Raw genomic sequence first — 18,269 nt, forward strand, 5'->3', positions numbered from 1 at the left:
TTTTTCATACTTTTCCTTGCAAAATTTGTCAACCATACACGTAAACAATGCGTCACACAACAGTCATCGCCGTGCGTTTGATTTCCCTTACCTTGGCACCATTCAATTTTCTTTAACGCACACTGCTGGTTAGTCTGTTCCCCCATGGATGATTTATCTTGCCTGTTTGCTTCCAACCTCTCCCTATTGTTCATGTATTTTTGCCTGTCACGCTGCCTTTCCACAGCATTATTCAAATTTCAATCAGAGTTGGCAGATGGTTATACTTTTCCTTGTCATACTATTTGTCACAGACATAATGTACTTTGATTCCCAGGCACAGCCACAAAGCAATGTGGCATTAAATCACTGTCAGGATGACAGTAGGTCCTTTTTTTCCCCTCAACCCTTTGAAAAAGATACGACATCCTTACAACATACATTCTCTACAGACCCTGGCCTATGAATGCATGGGTTTCATCCTTTTTTGGTCAAAGATTTTGGTGATTGATGGATTGTGCAAAAATATGGGAGGAGGGGGGGATTGTTACCAACCTGAGCTTATATTGTGAGAGAGACATGGCCAAAACTCTTTACTCAGATGGACAGGAAATAAAGCAGTGAAGTGCTGATTAGATTTTTTGCCTGGCATATTGAAGTCACTGCATGCTGCAGTTGAGTGTAGTGCTTATGTTTTCTGCTGGACACAAATCTCACTGAACGTCAAATCAGATACTCCATTTATACTAAGCAAAAAGAGGGTTCTGAAGCCTCCTATAGCAACCTCGAGCAGCCTTTCTAATAACGGACAGAATTCAGAAAACAAGATCCGATCAGGTCAGATTCTGAAACCACCTATAGAGGATAGTTTCAGAGCCTCGTTAGCAGCCTCAAAACGGTGAGTTGGCCACCTCCCTGCTCCAAAGAGCCTGGGCTGCAGTATAAATGCTAGGGTGTTCCAGGAGCTGCTTTTTTTGCCAACCCAGAAGTTTTCACTGAAAGACATTGCCAGCTGGTGTAAACAAACCAGCCGTGGTGACCAACCACAGCTGATAAACGCAACGCAACTTGCACACTTTCACACTCATCACGTTTGTTGGTTATGTAAGAAATTCAAAAGCTTGCGCAATGTATCAGAGGGGAATTCAGTTACCATTAGAAAGGAGACAGTTGGGCCTGCTTTGGCAAAACCAGCCAGAGCGGTATAAACAGACAAGAGACCGTTTTTTCGAGTGGGCTTTCAAACTTCCCCAAGGCTCTGAAACCCGCCCACAGTGTAAATGGGGTAAGAAACCCTAACTCAAGCCCCAACATTTACACCTAACCCCACATATTATAATCCTAGTCCCTAATCTCCAACACTCCAACCCGTGGCTGTGCTTTAAGATTAAAGGGGAAGTCCGGACGATTATCAGCCGTTTCGTGTGTAAAGAACAATATTTCATGAACCTATTACCCTTTTCCCGACGAGAAAAGACCATCAGATACATTTACTATGATTTTTTTTTTAAATAAGGTAATTCTTCATGTTCGAATCCGCCGCGAGCTGCCCTTCGTACTATCTGTCCCAGGATGCATTGCGCGTGACGTATCGGGCGCAGTTTCCTCTGCTGAGAGCACCGCGAGCGATGCCCAGCTACGCATCGATCTCCCATTGCACTGCTGACTGCGGGCGGTATCTGCATGCCTGCATAGGTGTGCCTTGTCGGCGCTACTGCAGGAGACCGTACACCGATTTAGGAGTGCTGTTGCCAAACTCTGTATTCCTTTATTCAAATAATCTTCCTTATATATCTATATAAAATCTTCAAAGATTAATGTAAAATAGTTGCAATGGTATAACATTTTCGTTTAAATTGAAATATGTATGTATTATAATACTGCCGTACTTATTAGTGGTCCACCCCATCACTTACAATGCATTAGCTGTTGTCGGGCTGTGCAGGCATACATTTACGTCTGCTGCTGCCAAGTGCTATCACAATCCGCGATCGTTTTTTCGACTTCTGAGTGTGAACAATCTGAAATCAGTCTGTCAATGTCAGAATTATTGCCTCTTTTGTTGTCCGAGACTGTTGAAAAGTGTGTCTGACGGTGATAAAATACGACAGTATACATGTAACTTGAACCGCGGAAGAAACGCCAGCGCCAGCTTGGTACCGCCGCCGCGCTGCGCCGGTAACTACGACCAGCAGCCCAATACACACAGCGTAATCGGGCTGCGTGTTGTAGCATTCAGGATCATGTAAAGGTAGTATCGTGGATAGATATCAATTTAAAATCGAAATATTTTTTCAATTTGAAGACTTACTAGTAAAGTTGAAGTATTGACAACACCCTAACACTTGACACATCGGCATTTTTTTAATGAAGCAATAGATCATGCCGCGTGCATCCGCTGTGTGGTCAGAGACTGTTGAGCGGTACGCTACTACCGCTTGCTTGGCCCGTATCACCGTTGCTCAAGCAGGGCTCCCCCGAGCCAGCTGACGCTCCAAGCAAAAAGCAATGTGAGGATGAAACGTCACGCTGTCACGTGATCTTTCTCGCCGGCGTACAGAAATCGAACGGTTACGATTCAAAATTAGTGATGCTAAAAAATCGATTGTGGCGAGTTGGGAGGGTCTTTTTCAATGAAACTTAGTCATTATGGTCCTTTATTTATGTAGATTTTGGTTATTTTTTTTCAAAATCGTCCGGACTTCTCCTTTAAATGGGAAATAGGAGAGATGGGATTAGACCAAATGACAAGACACTTTTCTCCTGAGATTCTACTCCTCCCAAAAATGGCTTTCATACCTGCAGGCTGGTATCACAAGAGCTAAACAGCTTAACAGTCTTATAGGATATTCCATAGCAGCATTTTTTAGAAAGAAAACCAGGCCATGTCACCTTATGTAAATAGTGCTCATGAATTTTAAAATCCTGCATCCTGCATGCTGGATAATTTGGGGTGGCTTCCCCTCATCTAGGCATAGACAAACACAGTGTAAACTGTCTTATTGTTTTAATACACACAGTTAGTCCAACGATTGCCTGTATAACTTTGTACACCCATGCATGGGGCCCTGGCAGTTTGTACGAGTACTTTGTAAGCAAGCCACAAGAGTATTGCATTTCAAATACCCTGCTTATTTGTAAGATTATTGTTTAGCCCAATAAAAAAGAAAACTAGCCTTATTCCATGCCATGATCAACCCACTCCCCATTAGATTCTTAAATCTTAGCAGATTTCATACAGAACCCACCAGTTTAAGTTTGTATGATATACACAGAATTAATGACAATGATTCATTTCAGCTTTCTGGGGTCATCCAAACTTTTTTGTTTCAACCCAAACTCAAGGTTTGAGACTAGCGAGAATTTGGGTCATATTCGACGCATGTTTTCTTTTTCAACCTAACATTGGGGGATATGGGTTGATAATTCTCTTGAAAACAGCAAAACTGTGTGTGAATCCTCAGTCAGTCATGTGAAACGAGTAAAATGGCTTTAGCTACAGCATCCCCATAATGTGCCTCACTTCTTTACATTTCCCTGCAAATAGAAATTTTGGCAAAAAAAAAAGGTCAAACAAGACCTGACACAGCACCCCTGACTACACTACAGCCTGGTTTAAAGTCATACTTCAGTGAATCTCACAATTTGACAAGCCAAAAGTCGAGTTGTTTGTTGGAATTACAGTGGAAATCAAACAATCCACTCTTCAGATATAGGCCAGGAACAACAGCCCCTGGTTTGATAGCTGGATGAGGCAAATTCATTTCCGTAAATTAATGTTTTTGTTATTTGTGGTAAACCACGGGAATGATAGCGGATGGTCTATTTCAGTTTTTCTGTGGTTTCTTGGACATATGGTTGTGGCAAAGACAAAGACAAAGCACACACACAAACACACACACACACACACACAAACACACACACACACACACATACACACACGCACACACGCACAAATAACCGTCTCTTTTGTTATCATTCAGCGTGGTACTCCTCAAAGGCAATTATGTAAAACTGCATCGCAAAAAGATAACTAGCATGAGGGAAAGTACATGCATATTTTCAAAGATCCTTGTAAAAGCGAGAGTGTGGCCACATGGTATGCAAAGGTGGTGAGCTATACTGTTGTATTCATTACAAAGAATGGGAAGACACTGTTAAATATATATACAGATTTGTCAGTGATATATCAACATCTGCTCTGTATTATGTTTGTAAGCAAGATACCAACATGTGTTTACAAACCCTCTCTTTCCCTTACCTTATTCAGGCAAAATAATGTAAATACATGAGTCACTAGATATCTATTCTTCATAGTTGTGGCCTTAATCATGACCTACAACCACACCACACCAACGAAAACATGCTTGGAGCCATGAAATCAACCGTAAAGCATGACTGACATGCATCGGTGACTCTGAAGCAAACTAATGTTACATAAAGTATAGAGGAAGGTGGAATGGAATGACTTTGATGTGATCACACCATTGTTTTATCATGGAAGATGTAGGGGTGTTCTGTAATAGAGTGGCCCAAATTCCTGCACTTGATTTTGTCTTGAAATAAGGCAACAAGAAATGAAAGGGATCTGTGTGATGTAGAGGCAACTACCAAAAGCATACTTGAAAACTTTACTCTTTTTTGAAAATGTAATAGAAAAAGTCATGTCTTTTGAGAAGTCATATACTTTTTAATTACTTACACGGTCAAATTACTGGAATATCATTTAAGGAATTTGACATGTCTCATATACATGGTGCACATGATCTTTGTCAAAGGACCCAAAGCGATACACATGTTTTCATACTGTGAGCATTACTGACCTTGAAAAGGTTTCTAAATGTGTACGTAATTCAAAAGATCAAGAATGAATGGGAATTTTATTGTCAATGGCATATAATACTATTTTATCATTTTCTTCAAAAGATTTTTTTTTTCTCACAAAGAGTATCTCATGTTAACATGTTTGTGGCTCTTTCTGTATTTGCTTTCCCTCCCTCTGTGCAGACCCATCCACTGGTGATGCCACTGATGGAACCATTGACCCGAAGTCTGCTGCAGCACTACTCCAGCAGGGAGCAGGTAAGATGAAAGGAAGAAACATTGTTTGTTACTGGAGCATAAATTATGAAGCAGCAAGATATTTTGTCTACTCTTGGGAACAACAGGCATCACAGGAAAACCAGAACGTGATGAAGAAGATGGTTTCTGAGGTGACAAAGATGTAGGAATAAGTGAACATAAATCATTGAGAATATGCATGATCTTTATGATGTTTGATCATTCTCGACAGGTGTTTTTAATCTACTCTGGAGGACTTGGGTATTCCCCATAGGAAGTAAATGGTTTAGAAGTTGGTTTCTTCGATAGAAGTTATAGGTATATAAACATTTTTGAAATAGGGGGTCTTTCAGTTTTTTTCCTATATTATTTATAATTAGTTGTAGTTTTCACATCTTTCCCAAACAATCATCAAATAGGGTCCTAAATAGGATTAGTTTCAGACCTCTGATAAATTCTAAAATAGGGTAGTGTGACTTCTTGGTGTTCACCTTGATTCTCCTGAATGTGCTTACTCTGCATGTTTTGCTGCAAAGCATGCCAGGCTGGATTTCTTTTTGTAAAACATTTCCCCGCATGCGCTGCACGTACGTCACACTGCTTGACGTATGCTAACAGACTTTCCTTCCAAAATCTTCTGATAGGGAGGTAGTTTTGATGGCTTCCCTTCCAAAAGCCTGTGATAGGGGGTCAAGATCCTAACTCATTTCCATCCTTTAAGGGGGTGTCTTTAAGAATCTGGAACAAGTGTATGTGTGTAATTGACTGCGTGAGGGGGGAAGGGATGGGAGAAACACACACATTTAATGTTCTCACAATTATGCGTCATGGCAGTTTTGCAGACTCTGTCATAACTCAACCATTGCTCAATACTAAAGTTTGAAACTCTTCACAGATTCATGGTTCTTTACTCATACCAGCAATCAGTGTTGGGAATGTCTTGCAACAGATCAGTACAGCTATCAGTCTGAAGACTTTGTTATCTTATCTGAAGGTTGATACAGTCTTTGATATAATTCTGTGTCTTCCCAGCATGCAAGGTGCTGTACATCGCAAGCGTTGACATGGAGTCCCTGACTGGCTCGGAGGCGATCAGGGAAGCTCTGACGAGGACGCTGTCGGCCAAGGAGAAGTCCAGCGCCGTCGTTGTCCACTTCAAGGTCTCGTCAAAGGGTATCACACTGACGGATATGCAGAGGAAGTGAGTCAAAGATATTTTACAAGGACAAAAGGGGGATGGGGGATTTAACCAGTTCCTTATGGTGAACTTCCCATTATGTGTGCTGAATGATAAAACATTCAATGTTTGTTGCAGTATATTGCTTTTAGCAAATGAACACAAATCCATCATGTGTTGCTGTACCAATTAGGTGCAAAAGTATCAAACTCTATTCACGTTCTTATCTATTATCCAAGAGTAGTTATCATACCCAATTTTAAATTACAGCTTGCTGTTTTTTGTTTTCAATTAGTTCATATGATACAGTGTTATATGATATAATTTTGAGGTGTTTTGACACCCTAACTGTCATAAACCAGTTAGTAGGTTATACTATTTGTGCAATTTTGTTTTTAAAGGATTAGTCATCCTTAAAAGCAGTCAACATGCCAGCACAAAGAGAGAGAAAATGATACACCTAAATGGCAGAATATGAAAAACTACCTTGCCGAACAGTCAAATCGGCTGATATTAATTTCATACCAGTAATACCTATAATACGTACGAGGGAGAGATCGCTCCTTTGATATGAGTTTATTGGCTTGAAGCTTTTCCAATATGTAATATTCATTATGTTGAATTTGACTGCAATGCTAGTTCAGGGCCCTATTTCCTCCCCAATCTCATAAATCATTATCCTAGCTAAGAACACAGATAAGAGCCAGTGCATTGGCTCCATCAGATTTCATGTATGAAATGAACCATGATATTATTCCATTCCTACTCAAGGGAGGGATTTCACTCACAGAGGGCAATAACCTGAAAGGTTGATTGTATGTTTTCCTGCTACCTGTATTGACTGTTCAGTGCTCATGTTGTACTTCACAAAAACTGCCACTTTGGGCTTTAGCTATAATCTGTGAGAGTCACAATCAAAATTTGATTACATTATGCCTGGTAGCAGGTATATGTCAATGTTATATGAGAAAATGAAAAGAATTTGAAGCTTTACGTGAGTGACAAGATTTTCTGTGGAAATTTTGTTAGGCTTGTCAATGATTTTTAGAAACCCAATGCCTCTTATTCCACCTCCTACTCAGCAAAATCGAATAAAACAGTAAATGTAAAAGTGTGTATGTCACAAGTGTTAACCATAGATACACATATACACACTAATATGATGCTCAGTTTTAGTAGGTATGTACAGGTAACTGAAACTATACTTGTATGTAAACAAAAGGGAAAACCAAATGAATAATTTTACCTTCCACTTACCCTACTTCTTTAAGTAGACTTCAAGTTTAGAATACATAAAGCAATTTTACATTTTTATTTTTCATTAATTGCTGGTCCATTTTACCCATTTTAGATAGGCAAAGTCCATCAAGTGTTACAAGCTATTAATCAGAACCCATTTTGCTACCATAAGCTCATAAGATATAATTTAATTCAGGAGTGAATTTCTTAAAGAGTATGCTTGTCCTGAGTTAAATGGAAAACTATCTATTTAACCATTATAACATGAGATGTGTGTCTTTAATTTCTTCTTGCAGCTACTTGCTCTGCAAGTCAAGGTGTAATCATTTGAAACTAGATTGCCATTCATCAGCACAGGAGTCAACAACCTAACTCATTTGTTGAGATCATAGAAGAGCAAAGTATAACTTTCAAGCATCATATTGTTTAAAATAGGTGCAATCTAATGCCGTGTGTACTTGGACCTACTGCACATTTACCTGACTTTAGTCATTCACAGCTGCTGAGTAGAAGTAAATATAATGTTATGTTCTCTTCTCTCTCTCCTTTTTGCCTGACAATGTACAGATTGTTCTTCAGGAGGCACTATCCTGTGAACTCAATCCTTTACAGTGGCATGGACCCCAAATCGAGAAAGTAAGTTTCATCACCATGACCACTTCATAGCCGACTTTATATGGACACCCTTCCTTCTCCCTCCCCCAACCTCCCCCTTTCCACTGCTACTGTCCATCCATATGAACTTCCTAGCAACCACCCACCTCAGAAACTTCTTATCTCTGTCACATCAAGAAATCACTAATACAGCTGCCCAAAGCAGCAGTTGTTAATGTTGTTGTTTTCCTTGTGGTCTTTCTGCCTTTAACCTTTGCTCTATAACTTTTTTTTTTTCCTTTCCCACCTTCCTGAAGGAACTGTTAAAATCCCTCGTGTGGATAAGAATCTTTCTAGAGGCTATTTTAGACCAGTTTTTATCGATATATAAAAAAATCAGCATCACCGACCACTGGCCAGTCCCTTATCCTGTATACGCTTGTTTGTCTGCAACCTGTCCAGAGGAATTTGAGTTTTATTGTAAAGAAGGCTGCTTTGGGGGGAAGTTTGCCGTCAAATCATCACATGTCAGCTTACACTCATCTGAGCTTCCCATCTCACACATGTTTCCTGGATCAGTTGGTTCTATCAAACTTTTTCAATATCGCTTTTCCTATTGTGAAGTTTTCATTGTAATAAATGAAGAAAATTATGCATGAGTTAAAAAGTTTGAAGCAGAATTCTTTAAGAAATGGACCACATTAGCAGTGAGAAGATTCATATTACAATCAATTTAAAAAGAACTACTAATGATGTGAGCTGCAGTACCTGGTAGTTGGAGCACTTAATTTGTTTCTGGAAATTAACATTTATTGACAATAGTTTGCACTTTGGGAGGAAACTCAGACAAAGTGATAGTCTACATACACTGTGTAGATTATGAGAGCAAATTGTTGCACTGATGAGGTACAATAATGATATACAAAAATGCATATCTCAGTACTCTAATTTACTTTCTTTCCTTTTTCCCACAGATACCCAAGAAAAGAGGGACAGGAAGTGGCTGATGCCAAGTAAGTAAAGCAAACATTCATTGATTTAATCTGTAGTAGCTTATGAGGTGGTAGAACATATTTCATCACATTGAAGAAAATCTGCCCTGAAGTTTAGATGCAGTCAAGCATGCTGCTATTTTAATACAATAGATCAATACAAAAGAGTTCAATAACGTGCTTTGTGAACATTAAACCACTTCAGAATTTTTTTTTTAAAATTGTACATTTGTATTTTACATTGAAGTAGTTGAATTATTAAACTTTCTATTGTTGAACAAATGTCAAATGTTTCATTTTTTAGTGTAGTCACTCTGTTAGGCAGTTTTCTTGGTTTTAATTTCCCTCTATGACTGGGTAACATGAGAACTGGTCATGAGTAGATTTGGAATCAATATTTGAGAGTTAATGCCTCCATAACCTTTCCTCTTCATTCAGAATCTTTGGCTTTGTGGCACGCAAGCCGGGAAGTCTGACGGACAACCAATGCCATCTCTTCGCGGACTATGAAGTGGAGCAGCCTGCGTCTGCCATCGTCAGCTTTGTGACAAAGGTCATGCTCGGCACCACAAAGTCTACTTCTAAGACGCCATGAGCCACAAAACAGAGATTTGAGAAACAATCTGTGACTATGTGAGAACAGTGATACTTCTGGTGGCTGGCCTATGTAGGGCACTAAGTACACCAGACACTTTTAAAGAAAACAAACTAAAAACAATGCATGAATGAATTGGGTCTCATTACGTGCTATGGTATGGTATTAAAAATAAATGACATTTCTATGTTGTTGGACATCAGTGCTTCACGGACACCAGCAGTTTTGCTTTGGAGGCATCTGTGCAAGAATGGAGCTAAAAGATACCTCACCTTTGTGTTACGAGGACAATTTATTGTGAGAATCATCTTTGCTGGTTTAACTTAAATAGAGTAATGTATTGCTTGCTGCTGTCATTCTCTTCAAAGCAATGTATTCTTTAAAATGTATACAAATTGATAATGTTTAACACAGGAATTCTGTTTGATTCGAGTTTGTTCACTTACCCTAGATGGACTGAAGATATGTGGGTACTTCTCTCAATCTTGAGGGGACTCTTGCGATGCGACTTGCTGTAGAAAGTTTTTTTTTTCTTTCTAAAATTGCTTACAACTAACATAGTTCTTCAGTCCATGTGGCAATAGAAGATCCTATACCAAATCAGTTTGCCATGCAGAACTGTTCAGTCTGCCTTAAAGTCTTTGATGTATCATACAACAGTTTGTGTAATTAGGTAGTGTATCTTAATAATTCTCTGCTGAAAAAATGGAGACAGCTCAAGTATGAATATTGTGCATGTCCACCAACAACATTTTTTACACATGTGGGACTAAGTGACATGATGTATAGCAAAGTGTTTGATATGTGACATTGTGTAAGGGAGGTATGTTCCTCTAGAGTGCTGGTGTATGATTGCAAGTAAGGAAACAAATGCAACCTGAAACTAAGCAAGAAAAACAAACAATACACAAAGAAATACATGTTTGTGTAAGGCCAGATGGGGTCGTACATGAATGAATGTATCATACATTGTATGTTTTATGGTCTTTTATGTTTTTTATGATAAAAATTACAAGTTGAATGTGTAATGCTTACAACAACAACACAAAAAAAAATGCATGAGTTCTTACCATGAGAGTTTTATAAGTAGTGTGTTCATAGTCTGTGTGATGTGCAGGACTTTTATATTGCATGACATATATGAATATTGAAATGTTTGTGTATTTATACAAAATCAATGCTATTGTGACGACAAAAAACAAAAAATATTTATATTTTACTAAAATGTAATTTATGAAGTTGATGTTAATGAATATGAAAGGCATGTATTCACTCAGTATTTGGATATATATCAATATTGAAATGATTGAAGGACTATTTACATACAATACCATGAACTGCTCCCATTGAATACTGTTTGATAGAACAGTGAGACAGGAGACAGTGTAGAAATAATTTCACAATGCAGCATGAAAAGAAATAGTTTAACCAAACATTATGACATTATGTCAATGAGACAAAAATATTGTTCTTTGAATTGATGCCTACTTGATGGGTAAAAAGTGTGGACAAAACCTTGTTTTGATTATTTCTATATTAAGTTTTGGTTTACAAAGTTATTGATGAGGATAAAGTTTTCAAAAAACAAAAAACAAAACAAAAAACAAATGCCGATTTGTAATTTGGGCTGTGTATGTGATGTTTGACTTCCTATCAAAGCAATTGTTTGGTTGGATGGACATTGTTTTTTTACAACTCATGAATTGTCTTGGTTTTAAAAGATAAATTTCTCTTTCATTATCATGTTTTCTCTCCCCCTTCTCTCTTTCTCTTTATTTTCCTTTTACGTCTTTTCTGTCTGACTTTTATTTCTTCTCTAGTTCGCTGTTGTATTTTATCAGCTCCAAAGTGCCAAGAAAGTTTAATGATTCTTTTGCTGATACACATTAATTCTCTCTTTCTTTAAGCACAGTATTTATTTGTAGATATTCTTTATGTTCTTGAAGAAAGAATAGCTGCACATGCATCACATTTGTGTGTTTTCCCCATATATTACTTTGACTGTGTATCGGATGTGGGAGAAATTACTGAAGGAGCAAAACTACCTTATCTCAAAATATTGTCCATTATTTCTTTATTGGAGATAAATTTCTGATGACTCACCTTCAAATGTTTTACATCTATTATTTTCATATGACTTTGGCACTCAAGCTTGTAATTTTCCAGTCAGATTTTCAACAATAACCAAAAAAAAAAAAGTTTATGGTTACACATTGTACACTTACAGTGTTACAATCATTATTGGAATGTCTTTACAGAAAAAAAAATCTTAAATTCAATCTATTTTTCTTTTTTTTTTTTTTTTTTGGCTTATGTGTTGCCAGTCATTGTAATTGATTATACAATGTATTCTTTGTATGGACAGCTTATTCAGACTACCTGTGAGTTTAACCATAAGATTTCATTTATATATATACATATATTTATATATTTTCAAATGTTTATATGTTGTTTTATCCCTTTTCTCTTCTACATTTGCATGCATCCTCATAGCACTCTACTACATATCAGTGTAAATGCTTTGAGAATCTGTAACATATCTATGTGGTTGACTCTGTACAGTGTGCCATGATAAGTAACATTTCATTGTGTAGATGGTTGATGTTTCCTCCTATTGTACAGTCCCAAACATCAATGATTTTGTTATGTAATGGGAGAGGTCTTGTCAAAACAAAATAACATTATTCTGAGCAAATGTGGTATATAAGTCCCAATGAACATTTGAGCCTTACTTTTTAAAGAATGGTATTATCGTGCCTAGAGTTTTTCTTCTTTTCTTTGTTCAGATTATATTTGTTTCATTTAATATTTTGACAAGATATTGCAATATATAGTCAAATGTTGTAATTTAGGAGAAAGCTGTGTTTTAACCAGTCAACTTTGCCAAATTAGAATTGACACGTTCAACTGTCAGCTGTAGCTTTTGTCGGCCTGTGCCCAAATGCACACCATGGTATTGAAACAGTGGATGTTTTTTTTTCTCCTTGTCCCACTTTTCAGCATATTTATGAAATTCAGTGGTTACATGCATAATGGAATAAAGGATATGATGTAATTTGACACCAGTTCTTTCATTGCTGATTAAAGTGTTGAAAGTGATAAAAGATTCATTTTGTGTAACCAGAGAGCTAACTCATCAACTAGAAACCTTAGCTTGATACTGTAATATACAGCATGCTAGCAATCACTGTTAATAAAAGAAACACTGGGGAAAACAATGAGTTTTTCAGAAATATAGCTACACTACCCAGTCAGAAGCAGCAAAATCATATATTGCATGTTGGTTTATCTGTTTTAATAGCAAACATGTCATGCTACATACAGTACAAGAATGTAATAAAAGTTGTTCAACATTGAAATATACCATAGCTGCTGATAGTATCTTCTGTTGTCTTGTGTTGTTTATCTTTGGAAATGTGTTAACCCTTTTTGTGTCAGGGACTTTGGACTGAGTGCACAATGCTATGGGGTTTTCTCTGCCAATCAACACTAAAATTACACATAGGATTAAATGTATCAGCTCCTACATTTTCTGTCAAGAAAATGTCAAGGGCAATACAGAGCTATCATTATTAAAATACATTCTCAAGAAGTGCAAACCCATCAAAAAATATTTCATAAAATCACAAGCTTGGTATAAATGGCTTCTAATCTCTACACACAAGGCTAGAAGTTGCAATGAAAGTTCAATAACCCCCATGACAATGCTTCAAACACTTCTTGCTCCCTCCACAAGTGGATTATGTCCACATAGTTTAAACCCTTATGGCATGTGAAATTCATTCTACAATACATTGTACAATACTAAATACATATTACTTTGAAATACTAGTAATATAGATCCCAGTGAAAGTATTGCTTGAGTACATTGAATGGTAACTTTGCTTGTCACAGTGGCTCTCTCTTGTGTGTGTGTGTGTGTGTGTGTGTGTGTGTGTGTGTGTGTGTGTGTGTGTGTGTATTTGTCTGTCTGTCAGTTTGTGTATACATGTACATGTCATCTAGATATGGACAGGTAGGGTTAAATGCAGGACATCAACCTTAATGTCTGTTTGAAAATATATACTTTATATAAGGTATCTTATTTCAAACAAATCCCATGATTTGATAACATGATATTATCTATATAAATGTGGTGTTAAATATTATTATATACATGTAGGGTAATAAACTATGAAAGATAATACTGTAATTCAAATGTATATGCAGCAACAAGCACATCTTTTTTAAACTATTCTTTTCCATCATCAACAGCAAAAGTTTCATTGTAATGGAGCATGTAGTAGATTTTATGAAAGCCGGTCATTGTGTAGGGATATTGGACACTACCATTCTTGAGTTGCACAGAATCACATCAGTGCGCGAACCATACTTTGCGAGAAAACCTTTCAAGAGAATGTTTCAGTGAAAAGATACATAGACATGAAATTAATGGATCATTAAAAGTTGACTTTAGTAAAGGTTTTCCTCACCACTTTGATTATGATTTGGTTCAAATTTGTTATGCATTCATGTTAGAGCAATTCTCCTCACCTTTTCCCTCTCCATCGAGAACTTTCAGGTTTTTTGTGAAAGATACCGTGATAACCATTTTTGAAATATTTAGATTAGTGATACATCCATTCCATTTCATGGCACAATATCTTCATTCACTTTTGCACCCATCGAGTTTCAGACATAATGCTGTAAACATATGTTTCAATTACGTTTTCAGAAATACAAGTTGATATTTCCAGCCTTCAATTTTGTGCAAGAATAAAAAAAAATAAACTCCTTTTCACTTCCTGATATCTTTTCTGATCTAAACCTACAATTAACTTGTATACTTTGTGAACATGGAAAACAAAGTGATGATCATCATTCATAAATCAAATTCATTACTCAAATACCAAACCTGCTTTCCTATTTGAGTGCTGGAAAGCTGATAAACTTATCAACCGGGCCTGAAGTCAGGGCAAATTTTAATGAAATTTGGAAGGACTTTATTCATCTAAATCTTCCTATGTACATTTTTGATTGACAAAATCTTGAAAGCACATGATTGTATAATTTGTGATTGAAAATCAATTATAGCACAAATTCCTACAAACTTGTATGAACAAGTTTGTAGGAATTTGTGTAATTATGAATTTTCAAAAAGCTTCCGAATGCACCCTTGGGAAAAGTGGGAAATCGGTTGGGGTAAAGTGGAACAAACAGTAACTAGGCTAGAAAATGTTACAAGCATATCATATATAGGGTTACCTATGTGTGTGTGTGTGTGTGTGTGTGTGTGTGCGCGCGTGTGTGTGTGTGTGTGTGTGTGTGTGTGTGTGTGTGTGTGTATGTATGTATGTATGTGATTATTAACGCATGAAGAATTTCATTGCAAAATGTCATATATCCATTAGGCCTATGCTGCATCAGATAAAATTTACAATAAAACAACCTAACCCTAATCCTAACCCAACCCTAACCTCAACCCCTAACCCTAACCTAACCATAACCCAACCCTAAGACTAACCTAACCCTAACCTTAACCCCTAACCCTAGCCTAATCCTAGTTCTAAATCAATAGTCTGGAGGAAATGAAAAGCTGGGACACACTCAAATACTAAAGCAAAGGATACATATTATGTTTGAATTCATACCAAAAAAGGAAATTAAACTGAAGATGTGACACATTACTTGTGAGGCCATGTCAGTTTGTGCACAGAAATACATGTATGGCGACAATCAATAAAAATCATGTTTTTGAAAAGCTAGGACACACACAAATACCAAAGCAAAGGATATATTATATTTGAATTCATATCATGTCACACATATCTGGACATTAATTACTTGTGAGGCCATATCAGTTTGTGCACAGAAATACATGTATGGTGAAAATCAATAAAAATCATGTTTGTTTTTTTAAATAATAATCCAGCAACTGGAATCCTTTCTCCATAATAAGCATCATTGTATCCTCCCACACACACATTATATATATAATAAAAATATGCAAGCACAGGATGTGGGTCTGTATGCGCCATATATTTAACGAGTTTTCCTGACCATTTTGTGAGTGGTTAAATTAGTGATTGTCAAGTACACGTCACATTCATGTAGGGAACAGAGTTAATATTTTCTCATGTTTTGAAATTCGTGAATAGCACCCGACTCCCAAAAACCATGAAATTAAAAACCTCACGAAATATTTGGTGTATACATTATTGGAGATTTCATTTTGAAAAAGGGAACTTTGTGAAGATTTGTGTCATGGTCAATAAGACACTAGATATTTGTGAGGCCATGACATCATCACTACATCTAATTTGCATAATGTGGTTGCTACTAGTGTCACTGGTCACTGAAAACTTGTGATACTACACAAGTTCAATGGACCCTTTTATTTTACAGCCAAACAGAGTGTACGGTGTCTTTTAAAACTAACTTAATCATCATTTATTAAAATTTGTAGAACTGCATGGTGTTTAAAATGTTGAGCACTTCATTTATCAGCAAACAAGAAAACACACAAACATAAACAATGTATATGAAGATTCATTCAGCAGACATCATTTAGGACAACACATAAATATATGTCTGTTTCTTTGTTTATTACTGAACAAGGACATTAATTAATGCAAAGTGAGTGATATCATTTTAAACTTAATCTTTTCATTCAGGTGAACACTGAACACTGATAAATAGATTTACAACATAATCATGCACTACATTTGGAAAGACAGCCATCTATGATAATGATATCACAAGTTCTACTCTTAATTTGTATACACATGTTATTCAAATCTTCACAAGAACATAAAAAATATTAAGTGTAACTGATTTATTATTCCAGTGATGATGCAAAAGCACACATCATCCTCAATAAACACAAAATGCATGGTCTCCTTGGAAAAAAAAGCAGGAATTAGACGACTTTTCCAAGACCTGTAAGAAAGAACACCACTCCATAAAGATTGTGTTCAAAATGCCAATGAAGACATGGCAGCCATGATAATATTTTCCAAATGCATTTTTCTGAAGATATGCCTCAACTAACAAGGCATGTGAAGCATTTGGTATTATATAATGTCAAATACATGTCCTTTCCTATTCAAATTACCTTTGAGTAATTTTTTAACAGTTCAGTTTTTCATTTGCTGAGAGATGGATGCATGGCATTCTAGAGACATGATCATTTGAAGGAGGTATACAATTCAATTCCTTCAATTTCTTCTTTTCTGGAATATGTCTTCGGGAGAAAGAGAAGGCATATAAATTAACCCTAATCAGGCCGGGCTTTTTTGGCTATGCTAAAACCGGAGGGGGGCGGACTCCACCCCCGAGATCCCGGCCATCGGTGGTGTGATCGCGACGAAATTTGGCATGCGTGACAACCATGTCATAATCTACAAGATTGTGCCATAAGATTTTTAGAAACAATCAATTTCTAATTCTAATTAATTAATTATGCAAATTAAGCTCAAGATCACATTTTAGCCTAATTAAAAGCATTGAGAGTCTACTTTTTGGTCGATAAATCTGCTTTAGCATATTAAACAATTGTACATCACAAAAACTTCCAAAACTCATTTCAGTTCTTATGTATTTCATTGTTTTCAAAATTTCTTATCTATTTGTTTTTCAACTTTTGTTTTTTCTTTGTTTTTTATTGGAATTTGTCACTGACCACTTTTCTACCATAATTAGCATAAAATTAAAGAAAGAGATTAATTGTAAAAATAATCAGGTTTTATGACTTTCAAGACAGAGCACTGTTTGCCATAGGAAATGTACACAAAATCACAAAATTGTGCCCGTTTTGGGGCGACATACCATTACAAAAATGGGTGTGGGTTCGTAAAAGTATGCGCACATATTGCAAATTTGGTCTCAAAAGTTGCGCAAGACTTGAACGAAGAAAGTCAAGAAGCCTCGTGACGAGGCCTTCTTGCGTTACAGAATTATAGCGTGAAACGTTTTTTAGGGTTAATGGGTTATTCATGCATCGATATCAATTCATCTATTTGATAAGCATCATTAAAACAAATACAAAATTGCAAGTTTACAAAAAATTTTTTTTGTTCAGTTGTAAGTAAAATGTAAAGGCTCAGTGACCTCTGATATCAATTGCACATATCAACTTAAGATGTCCTAAAATATCAATTTTATACACTTACTGCAGAGGTTTTTTTACATTAGTAATACTTGTAGAAGTTGGATTGTAAAAGCTTTCAACATAAATTCACAACTGCAGTTAAGAATACCAATAAATCAATGCAGTCTTTATTATTTACACTTGTCATGATTCATAGACATGTATAACAATAGTATAATTGTACAATTTACACTTTTATCGGACCTGCATTTTGGCTGTAAATAATTCACTCTAGTATCTTGTTTTTCATAATATGAAGTCAATAGTTGTATTTGTATGACTTTAATAGCAGTCAATAACAGAGAACATAGTAATTTCAGTTCTCATTTTACATATAAAGTATGTACATTTCACATACCTGAACAAACTATATCATAAAATGGTTGTGATAGGTAAGCATATATCACTTTATCAGGATACAGCAAGCAGCATACAAATGTATATCTTCTCGACCATGGACCCACATGAAAACTTTTACAATGCTGTGGTATGTATTAATCATGC

The 18,269-nt window shown here is 36.4% G+C and overlaps 1 protein-coding gene across 1 annotated transcript in view; it reads left to right on the top strand.

Annotated features, from left to right (window-relative positions):
• LOC139717980 (uncharacterized) overlaps positions 1 to 11,820 on the top strand; it is a 93,903-nt gene extending 82,083 nt beyond the window's left edge. Inside the window, exons 17-21 of the mRNA XM_071629464.1 lie at positions 4,987 to 5,061; positions 6,073 to 6,241; positions 8,024 to 8,092; positions 9,025 to 9,063; positions 9,481 to 11,820. Of these exons, the coding sequence (XP_071485565.1) occupies positions 4,987 to 5,061; positions 6,073 to 6,241; positions 8,024 to 8,092; positions 9,025 to 9,063; positions 9,481 to 9,637 (509 nt within the window). The 3' untranslated portion in view covers positions 9,638 to 11,820. The remainder of the gene's footprint in view (positions 1 to 4,986; positions 5,062 to 6,072; positions 6,242 to 8,023; positions 8,093 to 9,024; positions 9,064 to 9,480) is intronic.
• Positions 11,821 to 18,269: the final 6,449 nt, after the last annotated feature.

The sequence above is a fragment of the Diadema antillarum genome, unplaced genomic scaffold (assembly GCF_040938485.1).
Source record: "Diadema antillarum isolate AM-2024a unplaced genomic scaffold, OU_Dant_1.0 scf00000086, whole genome shotgun sequence".
NCBI classification, from domain to species: Eukaryota; Metazoa; Echinodermata; class Echinoidea; order Diadematoida; family Diadematidae; genus Diadema; species Diadema antillarum.